Source organism: Dermacentor albipictus, chromosome 5 (genome assembly GCF_038994185.2).
Source record: "Dermacentor albipictus isolate Rhodes 1998 colony chromosome 5, USDA_Dalb.pri_finalv2, whole genome shotgun sequence".
Taxonomy (NCBI): Eukaryota; Metazoa; Arthropoda; class Arachnida; order Ixodida; family Ixodidae; genus Dermacentor; species Dermacentor albipictus.
This window is the reverse complement of record NC_091825.1, coordinates 173,500,890-173,519,213: the sequence shown is the minus strand read 5'-3', so window position 1 is coordinate 173,519,213 and position 18,324 is coordinate 173,500,890. Positions and strand designations below refer to the sequence as shown.

At 46.8% G+C, this 18,324-nt stretch overlaps 1 protein-coding gene across 12 annotated transcripts in view; it reads right to left on the bottom strand.

The window, feature by feature from the left end:
- Positions 1–18,324, bottom strand: part of LOC135897507 (intermembrane lipid transfer protein VPS13A-like) — a 1,023,564-nt gene that overhangs the window by 528,059 nt on the left and 477,181 nt on the right. For 11 of the 12 annotated variants that reach the window (XR_011514733.1, XR_011514732.1, XM_070539327.1 and 8 more), the window contains one exon: positions 11,259–11,369. The exons of the other annotated variant lie outside the window; for it this stretch is intronic. Coding sequence is in view for 9 of the 11 variants with exons in the window: in XM_070539327.1 (XP_070395428.1) it covers positions 11,259–11,369 (111 nt within the window). In the remaining 2 variants the exon portion in view is untranslated. The remainder of the gene's footprint in view (positions 1–11,258; positions 11,370–18,324) is intronic. 12 annotated transcript variants of the gene reach the window in all.

Here is an 18,324-nt window from a genome sequence, read left to right as displayed (position 1 = left end):
CCAAAAGCTCCAAATACTCACAGTTACACGCAGAAGCCTAAACAAACAGTAAATAGAGTCAATGGCTGCACCACATTATTGCATAAAACTTGATTTGAATTATCCAAACAAAACACCGCAACAGGAGAAACAAATTCACACCGAGTCATAAGAAGATCACTAAGGATTTACAGTAGAACCTTATTCATACAATTCCTTTTGTACAATTTCCCAGTGCCAATATTCGCGATCGAGAACACAACAAAATAACCCAATTTAGTGACATTCCCAGAAAACAACCCCTTTAGGCACCAAAGCTCTATATATCCCGAAATTGCGATTGTATAACAAGTCTTTCGGCAGTTGGATCCCATGTACACAAGATCTTATTTTGTTATAGCGCAAGCTTGACAAGGACAAAAGAAGACACATCAGACACACACAGCGCTTGTGTCTGATGTGTCTTCTTTTGTCCTTGTCAAGCTTGCGCTATAACAAAATAAGATATGCCGTACCAACAAGCCCCTATTGCTATCCTCATGTACACAAGAAAAGGTGCGAAGCGCACCTGATTGAGAGCAGTAGGTACCCACAATGGCAGCCTCACCATAGTACTTGCCTGCCCGTGTCACATAAAAATGCCACAATGAACTCAGTTTCCTATTCCAATTAACAGTTAATCTCCTCGCAGGTTGTTGCACATTGCCATTCAAAGCTATGGCCGCCAACCCATTGCAATAAGCATCTTCACCTATCTGATTTACAGGGCGCACTTCATACTGCCGTTGGATGTGTACTGCACGTTTTTAATAGGCAATAAACCAACCCTGCTGCAGGCGGCGCGAAGTCATCCAATTCTAGTGTTACCCACGAGCTTGATTTCGTTTCGGTTTCCCATAGGCTGTCTTAAAACAACAATGCGCCTCTCAGGTCGCTTGGCCCCACAAGCTTGATGCCCATCTGTGTCTTGTGCTACAACGACTCTTCCCGAGTAGGCACATCAGAACTTCCTGCCAAAATGCTCAGCCCAAAGAAGCTGTTGACATACTGGACGAGTGCAAACATAAGCTTGCTAAAGCAATAAGAATGACAGTGTGCACCTTGGGACACTCGGCCCACACCAGATCGATATGCGTTGGCATCTCGTGCTGCAACAATTCATGCAACACTTCACATTATCAAGATGTCCACTATAGCTGTGTTTTTAATAACTTCGGATTACATGCTCTCCCTGGTAGTCCGTTCTTGCATTTATGTTTTCTGAATGTATGAACAATGTTCTATTGTATTCATTAGTGTTGCAAAAATCTATGCCACTAAAACAAATATTTTGTACAACCAGAATTTTTTCTGGAATCCTAACAGAACGTTATAGACAAGCTTAAGCAAAAGCCGTTTTTTTTTAGAGAGTAATAAATAGCTCTTCAATGCGTCTCCTATATACCAGAAAGCGGCTTTCGTTCATATATATCTTAGCAAACGAGTTCTTGTCCATAATGACAAGTGCATAGTCATTCAGCAAAGGTTTCATGAACATTAGCTTGAGAAAGGGTTATAAAAGAACCAGCCAGCTTCTGATGACATCAACACTTTGTTGCAACCATGTTTCTACATGCTACACGTTACATTCAACCATGTAATGGCCTTTACAGAGATTTTCTGTCCAGCGGCATGATGTCCATGAACTTCTTAGGATAAAAAAGCATCACCTTACTCAGCAATGACACCATTGATGGCAGCGTTTACTTTCTGCACCAAATCCACACTGTGTTCGTGTGCAATCTTCTCGCTGACTACATGAGTCCAATGGTTGCCCTTTCTAGAGTCAGTAGGAATGCTTCCGATGACTTGAACAGACCTTGAATCCTTAGTGTAGCCAGATCATGCTTACAAGCTCGCCAAGCTCGCTTGCAAGAATTACGAAACCAGGGACGAAAGACTTGGAGCTTCGGACATTGCTGTTCTTCGATGATGTGACAATGCCAGTCTGTAGCATTTTCTATAAACCGCACAGTACACTTCTCACATCCAGCATATCATTATAGTTACCTGCTGTTTGAAAGAAAAAATTGAAGAAAGACTAGATATATAGGGTTGCTCAGAAATTTTCGTGTAAGCATGAACTAGAAGTCACACTCTTCAGCAGGTACCCAATGCACGGCCCACTTGACTGGGTTGTGAAAATCAGAGTGTGATGCATCTCTTTGCTAAGGAAATTAGCTTTCCAACTTGTGTCTTTTGAACTTATGCACTGACTGATTTCAAGTTCTAGCTAGTGCAACCTGGTGTCCTTAACATCGTAAAATTCTCTCTTGTCCATGAGGTGTAGTTGAATGTGCTGTATACAGTTGCTGACGTCTATGATAATAAACCACCTGTGTGTGTTGGTCATAAACTTGACTGTTGGGCCTACATTTTTCAAATATAGGATCACAGGTAAGTCCTGCTTGGTCCTTCATGAAAGCTATAGTAGTCACAGAAGAAGAAAAATAGCTGGATAGCTAGTCTTACATACATAATCTCTATGTTGGTGGGGTAAACTTTGTGAGGAAATGTATGGGCTTCATGGCAGACAGCTGCTATATGCTGCACAGTTATCTTATGTATGTATAAACATTCCCTTGTTTTGGACACATGCTCTTTTTTTCATAAAAAATACGAGTGCACATTCTTAATTATGCAACTTTCAGCAAGGTAACTAGGCCTTAGCAGTCGCTATTAAAATCCATGACGTCATGTCGAGCTGGAGTGAAAACTCCAAGCAACGTTGCCACCTGTCTTTATGTCTTTTCTGGCTTACCAAGCCTTTCCTCATGGTATCAGTGGTTTTTCTGGAATTGATATGTGTTTCTACTAGGGGAGTGAAAATACTGACATATAACCGCATCGAATCAAATAGTGAACATTCAAATAAGGGGGCTAGGGTAAACGAGCCTCGCTCTAACTTGCCATGGCCCTCCACATTGCTAAGAGCACTCAAGACTAGTTTCGACCACGGTGGAAGAATATGAGAGGTGTAGGAACTGTGCGGCAGCACCGTGGAAAGAGCATCTCCAGGACTAGGTATAGTTTCTGATGATCAATCAGTAGATGGCACGAGTAATTTGTGACCTGCGAGGGCTGGGCCAACTTTACATTGAGGTAATGAGAAAATGAGAGCACACAGTCATTTTGCATGTGCTTTCTGAGGGATGTGTTGAGCTTTTTAAGTCATAATGGGGGGACAATGCTTTCTTCTGTATTTATACTTGTTTGAATAGTGCTTTTTTTGGTTCGAAGCGAATAGCAATTCTTCTCAAATAATTTCGAAGCGAATACTGCACTTCGAATAGTAGCAAGTAAAGAAAAAAAAAACGACAGAGGGCTAAGGTCTGGGATTTATTCAAGGAAAGTAAACAACTTGATCATTTACGAAAACCCACAAATTTTCTTGCAAAAACACTAGCTGTTCCTCATGCTGGGGTTTGAGGTGCTCCCTTCTGCAGCTTACAACGGCTCCTGCAGTCGAAAAAAGTTTTTCACTTCTTGTCTGGGTGGCTGGTATCGAAAGATACCTACAGGCAGCTGCAACCAGGGTTGGGTAAAGGTGGCTGCCCTTCCTTTTCCACCACACAAGGGGTCTTCGGACTGGGAAAGAAGGGGGGCCTTCAAGTACCCAGCAACCTCATCCGAGATTGTACGGCTTGACTGATAATGTGCATGCAAACTGAGGTGTGTAAAAGCACTCCACAAAGAGCCCCCGATGGGTCTGCAGAGCAGGTGCTGTTCTCACTTGTGGCTGTACCATGTTGATCAACTGGCACAGTCTCTTCTGCTGCCGTTGTGAGTAGAGTGAACGCCCATTGCTTTGCAGGTCATTCAGCAAAACAGACATCTTTGTATCTAGGATCGACCAACATTGCCAATGCAGGAAGGTGTGACATCTTGATATCAGGGAACCTCATCTTGATGCTACGCAAAAGGCTTGAGGCAAGCAATGCTGCCTCACCACCTTCAGAAACATGTACAGCTAGAACCACCTCGGTACACTGCAAAAGGGGAATGACTTGTGACAGCGTGGGATATCTGTCCCCAGACAGTTCAGTTGTGGCATGGTCAAGTGGCTTCAAGACTTGCACTGCTGCATTCATAAGCTTCCACTCACTTGCGTTCAAGTTTGCAACTGCGTCATATTCTAAAAGTTCTACGGTGATGACCGTACGGAGCTTCATGAGCCTGGCCATCATGGCACGCTCACTGTTCCATCGCGTCGGGACACCTTGTATAATCTCGAGAGGGTCCAGCTGCATGTTTCTCTGAATTTCCTGAAGCCGTCCTCGGGCCTTGGCACTCCGTTTGTCTCTAGCCATAATTGCTCTGGCCTTAGCACAGAGCTGCAAAAACCCTGACACTTAACTGAAGGGTGTGCCCGAAACACTGCACACCACTCCAGGACGACCGGGCTACTGCAGAAGTAAGGTTCCTTCCATTATCTGTAACGACGAAGATCGGCACAGTATCGTGGGCTGGAAGTTCCCACTTCTCGATGACACCTGCGATAAACAGGTCGAGATTTTCTGCAGTGTGAGAGTCTGTCATCTCCGTGCAAGCCAATGCATGCACATGTTGCACGAAGTCACTGTCCATGACGTGACGAATTACACAACCGTAGCTGTCATTTGCCTGCGATGTCCAACCATCAGTTGTGATTGAAAGCGACTCCATTCCGCTTGCAAAAATGTCCCCGAGCTTCTTTTTTACCTTCTCTTTGCTTGATGCGTAGACGTCCAAAATAATGGCTCTTGAGAATGTTGTCCGAGACGTCACAGCATAATCTGGCATAGCGAACTTCATCATGACGAGGAAACCCGGTTCTTCGACAATGTTGTAGGGGTGCATGCCCCGAGCTACGAAGTGAGCTATCATTTTTGTCATCTGTTGGGCTTTTAGGGCCGACGCTTTCATTTTCGGCTTGAAACTATCAGCTATGGATGGCTGTTGACCACTTGCCTTGCTTGCCCCCTTGAGCTTGGATGGCCTTTCGCGTGCGTCCCGCTTCTCTTGGTAGTCCTTGTGCAAGTCCAGGTGTCTCCTTAAATGCGTTGCTAGGGTTGTTGTCGTACTTGTCGGGGTCTTCAGGACTGCCTTGCATTTAAGACATCGAGCTTCCGTTCCCAGTGGAATCTTTACAAAAAAGTTCCAAATTGGATTGCTGGCCCCATGGTGCTCTCTGGAGTGGTCGAAGGCGGCTGGGATTGATCCAAGGCCGCAGCAGCAGAGATAGAGTCGCCCACTAAATGCAATCGACCACACCAACACGCCGATGAGATGCGTTTTTGTACGCCATTGTTCAGAGTATAGTTCTGTTTTCCTGGCTTGGTTTGGATTGGATTGGATTGGAAAAAGTACGACTGAATCCAAAGCCGAAACTTCCGAAAATGCCTTCTCCCTGCTGCGCGTGGCTATTCGTTTCAGCCGAATACTTCGAAATTTCCGGATAACAAAATTCAAATCGAAGCAAATATCGAATAGCACATTATTCGTTCAACTATTCAAAAATATTGAATATTCGCACAAGCCTACCTGTGTTGTAATACAGGGTACAAGTCATGCAAGGAAAAGTCCAGTTTTCTGTGCCAAAAGAATAAAGACATTGATGATCGTCTGAACAGTGCATGCAATCTCGAGGGAGGCTCATTTCTATTCAGCCGACAGACTATGTCTGCGAAAAACATTTCGAGCACGAAGTTGTGTGAAATGAATGGACAGCACAGCACAATCTAGTTTGTGGTTACAATGCATAAAGATATGTTCCTATGTTCTTGCCGCACCCACCAATAAAAAGTTTTTTTTTTAAATTTTGTACATGTTCTGTAGCGCTTGATCTCTGTGGTGTCTGCGCCCTGGGTGCATTTGCAAACGCCCGTGTCATCTCTGTTCAGTAAACGCTTGTACTCTCACAGGTGCCCCCAAAACAAACATGACATTTAATGGTTTCTAAGTTGCTACATCGAATCACATAAGTTCAATTCAAACACTATTTATACTACTTCCGTTATTGTGAATACACTCTCTGGCATGTATAAGGAACATGCCTGCCTGAATGGGTTTATTTCATTGCTACAAGTGCACAACTTCCCAACGACAGGCTCACCCTCCTAGAAACTGTGCGAGTTCACATGCACGATCAAATAAGTTGGACGGAAAGGTGGTAAGCGAAAATTAACATTCACAACTTGGTTGATGATGAGCACTCAATTATTCATTAAATACGGGGTTTAAGCCAATGCCTCATACAACAACGAGGGTCTGTTTCCCAGCATGTAGGTGTGCAAACTATGCAACAATACAGCATAGACTACGGGCATAATACTTAAAAGCAATAAATGCTGACCATGCTCTTTTGAGATACTTAAGCTGAGAGAGCCGCTATTAAATGCTCGAAGTAAAGGTACCATAATTTGGCTGTTACAATCCCTAAAAAAAAAAAAAATATGCAAAAAAAATTGCACCAAGCTCCTTTTGGTTCATCTTGCAGCAGCACATCATGGCAGAGACAGCATACGTGCAGCATCTGCGTGTTATGCTGATATGTGTAAGAATGTGTCTTTTTGCAATTCCCCACCAATGTGATTCAACTAAGGGTCTAACGTAGGCATACAGCTGTATTGAATTTGTGTTTCTAGCTTCGTTTAGCGGTTGTCATTATTACATCAGGGGATAAATTAATGTACTACAAAACACCAAGTGGAGCAGCCGCCTCGATATCCGTGTTTTTTATGCCCATTAATACGTGCCTAAGTTTGCTTTACCATATTTCTCACCATAAACAGTCCATAGTCAGTACTTGAAAAGAAAAGAAATGCCCGAAAACAAGCTTCGGTGCACACTATATTACATATTATACTTGGGCATGCTTTGATAATGCACATATGCCAAGCCGGCGGAACCCCGCCGTGCAACATTAGCAAGTCTTTTCTCTCACTTGGATGCTAGAGTTCATACTCTTCTCATATTGTTCCATCGTGGTTTCAACGATACCCCCAGTCAAGCTTTTCTTTTCAGACTCCCCAATCTGCCGAAAAGTGGTTAACAATAAATGTTCAACAATGTTTAGTAGAACTTGTTGTTGGGCGAGTTGGTAGATATTCAACAACGTTCAACAACGTGTTGAAAAACTTTCAATCAAATTGATCAAGTTCTATAGGCATGGTAACAAGAGTTAGTAGGAGTAGATCATACCATACATCTTACCATACATAACTTCAATCCTGTCATGTGTGCAGATGACACTGCTCTCGTTTGCGTACATGGGTTCATGGCTGAAGCTTTTCGTGCCGCTAACCAAAAAAAAGGAGGCTAATTCATGATTGGTTCCACGCCAATAAATGACTCCTAAACATTAAGAAGACAAAATATACTGTCACGGAGATTCACGAGTACACGGGGAAGAGATGTAACCATATATCACAATATTTACAGGCTGCTGCTACCGCAGAATGGTTCCCAGCATGTCACACGGTATGCCCTGTCTTCTTTCTCTTCACAGAGCGAAACAGTCCATTAAGGGCATGCTCATACGTGATGCCTCGTAACATCACTCCCGGCGGACTAAGCGCCACCACAGCACCTTCTAAAATTAGTCAGCACTGCTGGAGTCCACAACACGCTGGAAGAAATAGCCGAAGCACAAAGAACGGCGCAACTTGAGCGTCTCTCTGAAATGAGAACCGGAAGACAGATACTGTGGGACCTTGGCCTAGAACCGAGGGAAGGCAAGCAGCGGAAAGACGTACCTATACCGGATGGCATCAACAGAAAGCTCAGGGCCTGCCCGATACCGAGGAACGTGAACCCCGAGCACAACAAGGAGCGGAGGTTGGCAAGGGCCAGGGCTCTCGTGGACCTCCACGCCAGAGAAGAAGGCGCTGTCTACGTGGACGCATTGCAGTATCAAGGGAGCAGTGATGCATATGCAGTGGTGGTTGTCGGGGCATCGACGGCTGCAACAAAGACAGCGGCGAGCGTCCAGACTCGAGAAGTGCACCGGGCGGAGGAGGGCGCCATTGCCTTGGCCGTCTCCGAACCAGGATGCACCACAGTGTTGTGTGACTCTAGAATGGCAGTGAAGAACTATGCCAAGGGTAGGGTATGTAGTGAGGCAGCGCGCATAATGCGCAAGGCCGAAAACATCGGACGCAAAATTGCTGTGGTGATCAAGTGGTTTCCAGCCCGCATGGGCAGTGACGTGTCGGAACGCGGGAATGTGAACCACAACGAGACGGCCAACTCGTCCGCACGAGGACTAACCAACTGTGCAGCTGCAAGCGCGGCCAATTTGGAGTGTTGGTCGCGGTGCAGTGCCAAGGACAAGATGACCACCTTCAACAAAATAGTGAAGTGGTACAGACTGAACAGACAGGCTATGCCACCACCTCGCCCGGGGCTTACCCGGAAGGAGGCAGTGTTATACAGACAGTTACAGTTTAGTAAAGCAATGAAGGGGGCTAGTTGGTGAATGTTCATGGTTATATTGCGCTCAGTTTTACACAGATGTCTGTGTAAAACTGAGCGCAATATAACCATGAAGACAGTTACAGACAGGGTCCCTGCTCACCCCGGTGCTAGCTGAGCACGTGTGTCTGAGTGCGTATGCGAGTGACGTGTGTAGACTGTGCACAAAGGAGAGAGCCACTGTGGCTCACATCCTTTGGGAGTGTAGCGTAAATCCGCGAGAAGACGACGATCCCACCGCAGCTAGAGGCTGCAACGAGGAGCTATGATCAAAAGACACAACTCAAGGCTGTCCAGCAGGTCTCAGCAGCTCCAGAGAGGCAGCGACCAAGCGAAACCGAGGAGAAAGGGGGCAGCACCCCCAGGAAGGGGGCGGCAGCCCTCTCGGACCCGCGGAAGTAGCGAGGGACCAAGACCTCAAGGAGCACAACGCATGAGACTGACATAGTGGCCGCATCGTGGTAAAAGCTTGTCCTCCCTGCGTGGAGGGAGCCTAACTGATTCTGCAGGCATTTTCAATAAAGTTGTTGTCTCTCTCGCACTCACTGCTGGTGAAGTAGCGTTTTAGCCACGACACATGGACAACGTCAGTAGCACACATAAAAGAAGATGGGCGATGTGGAAGCAGAGTGATGAGGTAGGCAACGCCTTTAAACTTGCGGATAACTTTGTAGGGTCCGGTGTAGTGAGGGAGGAGCTTCTTGCACAGGCCTTTGCGTCGAGACGGCATCCAGAGTAAGACAAGAGTTTAGGAGGGTACTCGACTTCATGGTGCCGGTTATCATAGTATTCTTTTTGGGAGGTTTGCAACGCACATAGCCTAGTGTGAGCAACCTGTCGAGCTATTCTGGCTCGAGAGATGAATTCTTGAGCACATGCGGTGGGTATGGGGATATCCTAGGGATTTCAGCTGAGGCACTCAGTAATATCGTTGATCTGTGGATGGCAGGCTGTCGTAAGGCAGTACAGCAGCTACAAGGAATTTCATTAATGACCTTCGGTAGGAAATTGCGGCCACGATCCGTAAGGAGCTGGTGCGGGGCCCCATGTTGAAGAATGACGTCATTGAGCAGTAAGTCTGCAACGTCTGTAGCACAGCCACTGGGCAGCTACTGGGCATAATCATATCATATTTGATAGTATAGTCAGTTGCGACGGCAGTGCATTTGTTGCCAGATACTGATGTAGGGGAAGGTCTGAGCAAGTCAAGGCTGACGCAAAAGAAGGGCTCCGATGAAATGTCGACAGGTTGAAGCAGGCCAGCATGTCGAAGAGCAGGATGTTTGCGCTGTTGACAGTACTCAAAGGCAGCAACATATTAGCACACAGAACGATACAAGCCAGGCCAAAAGAACTGCTGTCACACGCGGTTGTAGGTGCGTGAGGCACCGAGGTGTCCCGAAGTTCGAGCATCGTGTAGATGTTGAAGACTGGTGGTATGCAGGTGTCGAGGAATAATTAGCAAAACTTCCGGCCAGTCAGGTTTCATGTTGCAACAGTATATAACTTCATTGTGCAGGACATACTGACATAGAGAAGGGTTGGAATGTGCAGAACAGAGTTGCTAAATGATGAGCTTTAGAAATTCATCCCAATGCTGGTTGGTGCAGCTGATGTCGCGTAAGTCAGATAGGGCAAGCACACAGGAATCATTATCATGGCCAGCGAAGTCATGACAATGAGGCCTTTCCGCCGGACCGTTCAAACTTGTGAAGTGGAACTTCACCACAGTATAGCCCATGTGTTAGGCTGCCATCAGTACGTAATGCCACCTGTGACTTCTCGAGTCTATATATATTTGTGCGCAATAAAAGAGGTGTGTTCTTTTCGTTGAGCTGCAAAGCGCCTCCATGTCACTTGTTCCCTGTGTGCATGTACTGCCATGGCACAACACACGAGACACTTCCTATAAACACGTATACTAGAGTCAATGTCATCTTGCATACCAGGCCAGATGGTACCAAAGATAGTCTTCCTTGTGTACTAACAAGACCAGATGCCTACAGGGAAGCATTTTTTCCCCATGGCCATTCACAACAGATAATTTATAGCCAACATTAAATTCCTATATCCATCAAATCCTTGAATTCCCCTGAGGTAGACATTTTGCAAGTTCTACAGCTTACAAAAAGTAATGGCTTAGTGATAACATATCTGAACAGAGCTGTTAAACACAACAGTGAACACTAGCTGACTGGCAAGAGAAAACCAAAATTACAAGGCCAATACGTTGTCATGGAGTAGTGATGGTGAATAAATAATGAGTCTGACAATTCACCATCGCACGCCCAGAAAAATCAGAAACAATAAAGTGACAACAGCAGTGGTGAGCACAATCTGCAGTTGTCAAATCTAGTCTCACAGCTTGAGTCAGTCCAGTGAATTTATGCACACATTACCATATGTTCCAGAGCAATGACTCGTGCTCTGTAATGTACCTAGATTTGAAAAGTTACACCACTAAAACTATTCACATCATACTTGCTACCTAATTAGACAGGGCTTCCTAATTCTTGATTTGGTGAAGACATTTGTGAAGCTTCACATACACTAAGCATGTCTTTCTCGAGAGCGATAACTTGGCAACAGCAGCAATCCAGTAAAAGCAGTCACCTTCTCGAAAAAAAACAGCGCATACATGACAATTCACCAATGTACTCAGAGCTGCACTTGAATGTTGCCATGCAAATTTTAAGGTAGAGCACTAGTATCAGCAGCAAGTGAAAATGACCCGAGTGAAACAAGATGGCAAGCATAGAAAAGGGTAAGTATACTTATATGCTTACTTTGACAAGCACAGAGAGGAGCGACTCTGGGCCCAGCAAGTTGTCAACTATAACAGCTTCCTGGGACACATTACGGTGTTGTGGACAGACCATCTTTCTCTCCTGGACATCCTAAAGAATCAAAATGTTTAGCAACAACAAACATGGTATACTTTTGCTTAAGATTTGCAATAGCATTGATACACATATTTTCTACAGTCCACAATACTGGGAAACCGGCTATTCAGAAAGAATGCTAGAACTACAAACACAAGTCATTTCCATTAATACGAGACTTTTGCAATAATAAAAATTAGGCACATATAAGAAGTTCAAAGGGCAATCATGGTAGATGGCAGAAACAAAATTAATTAAAAGAAGCACATAACAAATTTGACAGTTTTGTGTTCATTAACGGCTATAGCAAGGTTTAGCATTGATCTTGAACTTTTTGGACGATGTTTGAACTGTACGCGAGTGTGACATACTCGCTCAACATAGCACACAAGGCTGCTGGGCAGAAGAAACAGTGCCCCGAGAGCTGCCAGGCATCGTGCCACGCTGGCGTGAAGAAGAGCACCACCAGTGGCATTGCAGGCATCGCATCTCGATGGTGCACAAGATGAGATGACAGGAAACTATCGGGATTGGCTAGTGCTCATTAAAATATTAGACAACATTAGCTTGATGTTTACTGCTCGTACAGCTCAGACCAGTGCATACACACATCAGTTCAGCAGCAATGCTAGTCTGCTTATACTGCGCATCCACGCAATGCTCATGACAGAAGTGAAAGGCAGAATACTGCACTGGCTCTGCCACTGAGGCATAGCGTTGGTGGTGCATCCATGCAGCTTCATATTTCTTGATGACAATGCACTCGCGTCTTGGAGACCTTCTGACCCTCCTTGCACAAGCTGCGCATGCATGTCAATAGTGGGAACATACCACAAAGGCACCAACAGCGTGAATGTGCCTCAATATGACTATCCAACCAAAACAATAGCGGACATAATTTTAGGTTTAATAGTCAGAGATAACACCGGGCTATCAAACTGAACTATAGTGGAACTAATGGGTATCTCAATAAAATCACTTAGCAATAGACAAAAATATAAACCATATCACTACTTATAGTTATCAGTGGGCCAACCATGCTCAGAAATAGAAGCTGTGCAACATTATCCATACCAAGACACACAGTCGGCACATTGTTGACCAATAAACTGCCAACTTCCAGCCTTGCAGTACACAAGTCATAAACAAAGCACAACCTTGAAGGAGTGAAGTTTTGGCGTTCTCTCCATCGAAGGCCACTGCGAAGACGCCAACCACTTCTGCAGGGCATGTCCTTACCTTAGCCACGAAGGGCTTTTTGCCTCATGCACCCTACCCACGCAATGGTGAACACCCACTCAGGATCGAAGCGTACTTCACGGATATTGCAACAGGGGTGTTTAAAGCTCTTTTAAATACTTTTTTCCCGAAACCAAAAGTCTTCCTCAGGTATGTGGATGATTGTTTTTGCATCGTGAAGACGAGCCAAGTCGAAAACTTGCAGAAACACTTAAACTCCATAGACCCGGATATACAGTTCACATATGAGCGCGAACAGAACGGATCACTCCCATTCTTAGATGTACAAGTTACACGAAAAGACGGCATTCTAAAATTTTCAGTCTACCGAAAACCAACCCACACAGGCCGCTATCTTCATTTCCAATCCGACCATCCGGCAAACCACAAGGCGTCTGTTGTAAATTCTTTATTCAAACGAGCCGAAACTCATTCCTCATCGGAATCGGATCTAAAGAAAGAAAAGAGAACGGTTCTCAACGAACTTAAGAGGAATGGCTACACAGATGACTTCATTCGAAAGACAACCAGACAACAAAAAAGAAGAAGCAAAATGCGGGACCTTCAGCCGTTTACTTCTCCCCAACCCCAGAAGCGAGTGTCCATCCCGTACATCAGAGGTACCAGCGAAGCGCTCAGCCGAATATTAAAAAAAGAAGGCCTCAAAGTAGCGCACAAACCAATAAACACTTTCAATATCCTCCTCCCTAAACCAAAAGATCGTCCACCAAAAGAAAAAGCTCAAGGCGTCGTCTACAAAATCAGTTGTGCTGACTGTCCGGCGTCGTACATCGGAGAAACCAAAAATCTAAAAGAAAGGATCAGACAACACGAGAACGACGTCAGGTCATTCAACCGTATTCGCAGCGCCGTCGCTGAACACTCTGAAGTCGCCGACCACAAAATTGCTTTCAAGGAAACTGAAATCCTTCAAACAGAAACGAACTGGCGAAAGAGACTACTACTGGAGTCATGGCACATTCAGAATATGGAGAATAACATAAACCGTGTGAAGGGCAACCTACCCTCGGTCTATGTCCATGGCCTTGGCGACATGATGAAAAGAAGAAAAGGACGCACAGCCAGATAGACTCCCGCTCGTTTCACCAACACAGAACGTCGGCGCGACCCTGTAACCTCCTCCCCCCCCCGCGGCCCATCAAGGGCACCCTCGTGAGCACTCCACCTAGCACCGGTCATCGCAGCACCTTGGAAGCGGTCAACAACACAACCCCCCCTTTCCTTTTGTTCCCCCCCCCCACCTTTCCGTCTGTGGAGTGTCTCCCCACCTCCCGTGTTCCCCCCCCCCCTCCTTTCTTCAAAAAAGACGCTTTAAAAGCGGCACACCGCCACCCCCCGAAGAACAACCCCCTGAAGAAGGAGCCGAATGGGCTCCGAAACGTCGGGCTAATAAAATTCAGTTATTTGGTTGGAGTCAGTCTCAAGTTCTAGTCCTGGGATGTGAACGAACGAGCGAGCTGGCGACATTTTTCGGCGTAAGCAGCCGCTCTAGAAACAGTCGTCCACTCCGAAGCATCTGGCGGGCATGGTAGAATCATGTCCATAGTGCATGAAGGTTCGTGTCCGTAAAGGAGAAAGAAAGGGGAGAACCCAGTGGTGCTTTGCGTGGCAGTATTGTAAGCATAGGTGACGAAAGGCAGAATGCGATCCCAATTCGAGTGGTCAGATGAAACATTCATGGCCAACATTTTGCCAAAGGTGCGGTCGAAACGTTCCATCATACCATTAGCTTGAGGATGACATGCCGTGGTAGTGCGGTGAATGATGCGACACTCCTTTAGCAATGCTGAAATGACATCTGAGAAGAAAACGCAACCACGGCCGCTCAGTAATTCTCGAGGTGCTCCATGGCGTAAAAGCAGGTATTGAAGGATAAAACTGGCGATGGCTTTTGCTCTGGCAGATGCTAGGGCTGAAGTTCCAGCGTACCATGTGAGGTGGTCCATATCAACAATAACTCAGCAGTTGCCGCTTGGAGTGTTGGGAAGTGGACCGTATAGGTCAATGCGGACGCGGTCGAACATACGTGCGGGGCATGGGTTGCAAGGGGCCGGTGGCATGTTGAAGTGGTGTCTTGCGTCATTGGCATATGGGGCATGACTGAACATACTGGCGAATGAAACGGTACATACCGCGCCAGTAGTACCAAAGCTGGAGGTGAGAGTATGTCTTTAATACACCAGCGTGGCCGCATTGTAGGTGCATTGTAGGTCGTCGTTGAACGTGGCGCAGATGTCGTATCGGAGGTGTTGGGTTATACCAAGCAACCACTTGCGGATGCTCGAATTGTAGTTGGGGCAGTACAGCAGTTTATCCCGAATGATGAAGTGCGTGGCTTGACGGTGGAGCGTCTCAGAGATCAGCGCTGGCGACTGGCTAGACAGGAAGTCAATAAGTGAAGAGATCCATGGGTCTTTGCGCTGCTCTGATGGCAAGTCGGAAATGTTGAGGGCGAAGGCTCCTTAGGTGGAAATACACGAGTGGGCAGGACCAGAGGGGAGGGTTGACTGGGACAGAGTGTCTGCGTCTGAATGCTTTCGGCCTGAGCAATAATCGACGTGGATGTCGTACACTTGTAGGCGCAATGCCCAACGGGCGAGCCGACCAGCTGGATCTTTTAGTGAAGATAACGAGCATAGGGCATGATGGTTGGTCGTAATGTCAAATGGACGCCTGTACACATAAGGATGAAATTTTACGATAGCCCAAATGATGGCCAGACATTCCTTCTCAGTAACAGAGTAGTTCGCCTCGGCCTTGGTAAGGGTGTGGCTGGCATATGCGACAACATACTCTTCGAAGCCATCCTTGCACTGAGCAAGAACAGCGCCAAGCCTGACACACTAGCGTCCGTATGGATCTCAGTTGTAGCAGAGGGATCGAAGTGTCGCAGTACTGGAGGAGAGGTGAGAATGCGCCGCAGTTCGTGGAATGTGTCGTCACACGTCGGGGACCAGGCTGATAGGTCAGAGCTGCCGGGGAGAAGCTGTGTCAAGGGGGCAATGATAGAAGCAAAGTTACGGATGAAGCGTCAGAAATATGCGCACAGGGCGATGAAGCTGAGAAGCTCTTTCATGGTAGTTGGTTTAAGGAACTCAGATATGGCGCTAAGTTTCGTGGGGTCCAGGAGGATACCGTCTTTTGAAACTACATGGCCAAGAATAGTAAGCGTGTGAGCGCCGAAGTGGAATTTCTTCAAATTTAGTTGCAGTCCTGCAGTGAAGAGGCACGCAAGGACTTGCTCAAGGCGGCTGAGGTGCGATGCAAAGTCGGTGGAAAAGACCACAATGTCACCTAAATAACAGAGGCACGTTTTCCACTTCAGCCCTCAAAGAATGGTGTCCATCATTCGCTCAAAAGTGGCAGGCGCGTTGCAGAGGCCGAATGGCCTGATGGTAAATTCATATAGCCCATCAGGAGTTAAAAAGGCTGTCTTCTGGTGATTGGCCTCTGCCATTGGCACTTTCCAGCACCCGGAGCGTAGATCCAGCGAGGAAAAAAATTCCGCTCCCTGCAGACTGTCCAAGGCATTGTTGATGCGTGGCAGAGGATAGACATCTTTGCGCATTATTCGGTTAAGGCGGCAATAGTCGATGCAGAACCAAAAGGAGCCATCTTTTTTTTAACAAGGACAACTGGAGATGCCGAGGGACTGTTAGAGGGCTGGATGATGCCAAGCTCCAGCTTGTCGTCAACGTGCTGGTTGATGAAACGGCATTCAGCGGCCGACACCCGATACGGATGCTGGCGCAATGGTGTTTACTGCAAATCATATTGACCGCAAAAAAAAGACGGGGACAGAGGAAGAAAACACATAAACAGCACAGGCGGTAACGATGTAACTGATGAGGGATTCTTCGTTTGGGGACACGACGGACGAGGGAACACAGAAAGAGGGGCCAGCTGTACGAGATTTATGCTTCAGAAGAACTTCAGTTTGGCCTAGTTGGTATTTACTGCAAATCATATTGACCGCAAAAAAGACGGGGATAGAGGAAGAAAACACATAAGCACAGGCGGTAACGATGTAACTGATGAGGGATTCTTCGTTTGGGGACACATATATATCGTTTGGAAGCATATATCTCGTACAGCTGGCCCCTCTTTCTGTGTTCCCTCGTCCGTCTTGTCCCCAAACGAAGAATCCCTCATCAGTTACATCGTTACCGCCTGTGCTGTTTATGTGTTTTCTTCCTCTGTCCCCGTCTTTTTTGCGGTCAATATGATTTGCAGCAAATACCAACTAGGCCAAACTGAAGTTCTTCTGAAGCAATGGTGTTTGTTGACCGGTGTCGATACGGTAAACGACTATGGACGCTCGGCCCAAGGATGGTTGGTCAAGGTCAAATGAGGAACGAAAACGTTGGAGGAGCTTGATGATTTCTGTGTGCTGCGCAGGTGTGAGTTCTGCATCGATGGCACGAGCGAAGACGACTACAGGGGCATCGGCCGTGGTGGGAGGAGTGACGGCACAAATCGGAAGTGATACCATATCACCAAACATGGTGGCTGGGAGAACGCAATCGAAAGCTTCAGAGGCACCCAGGCACTCACCGCAGAGTAGGGATGATGGGCAGGCAGACGGATTGCACATGTAAAGGGCAGCAGAACTGTCGCAAAAAGTGATGACAGCAAATGGAAGCAGAAAGTTCCGGCAGCGCGCACAAGTGGCCGACAGCGTAAACAGACGAGATGGGTTTGCAGCAGAGTTACATGACACAGGAACCAGAGCGGCAGAGAAAGGTGCGATACAGATGTCAGAGGCGGCAACAACTTTAGGAGAATGATGGTCGTCAGGGTCAAAGCACGGCACTGATAACGTAAGTTCAGCATGAGTGCAGTCGATAAGAGCTTGATTGACAGATAGGAAATTCCATCCAAGAATAACATTGTGCGAGGAACGAGGTAGTACGACAAATTCGATAGCATACATGACGCTTTGAATGACGACCCGGACTGTGCATGATGCTAAAGGCTGAATGTGACGAGAGGTTGCCGTATGCAGAGAAAGAGAGATAAGGGGAATAGTCACTTTGTTCAAATTGTGGCAAAGCTTCTCACTAATAATAGACACGGCGGCTCCGGTGTTGATAAGTGCGTGTACGGTGACACCGTCTATGGACAGTTCAATTTCGTTCGCCAGGGCAGAATGAGGCTTTGAAATGTTCGATGTAAACGCAGTTCTTGCCTCTGGAACTGCGACTGTTAGTTTTCCTCTTGGGCTGGGCTAGTTCGGCGAATTATCGGGGAATTGGATCAGCGACATGGGGAAGGTGACTGGCGTGAATCGAAGGGGAGGCGACTGTAAGACGAGTCCGGAGGAAGGTTAGATGGGTCCTGACGCGGAAGTCGAGCAGGCCTGTAGCTTGAGGTGTCCCCACTGTCGAGTAAACAGGGGATGCGACGGCGGTAGAATCATGCTATGTGGCCTGGAAAATGGCAGGAACAGCATATTGGCCGGTTATCAGGTGTACGCCATGGGTTGACGAGAGGGGCTCCAGCGGCCGAGTAAGGGACGACAATTGGACGCGAAGGTGGCGGCGGCACATGGAAGGTGCCGGAGGCCCGGTAGGCATAAGGAGCCGGCGGAGCGTAAGGCTGGGTGACAATGTCAGCGTAAGTTAGCGGTCCAGCTGCAGGCTGTGGAGGTAGGGCAGATGACAGCGCAGCAGCAACTTGCGTCTGAATGAATGCCTGGAGTGTGGATGGT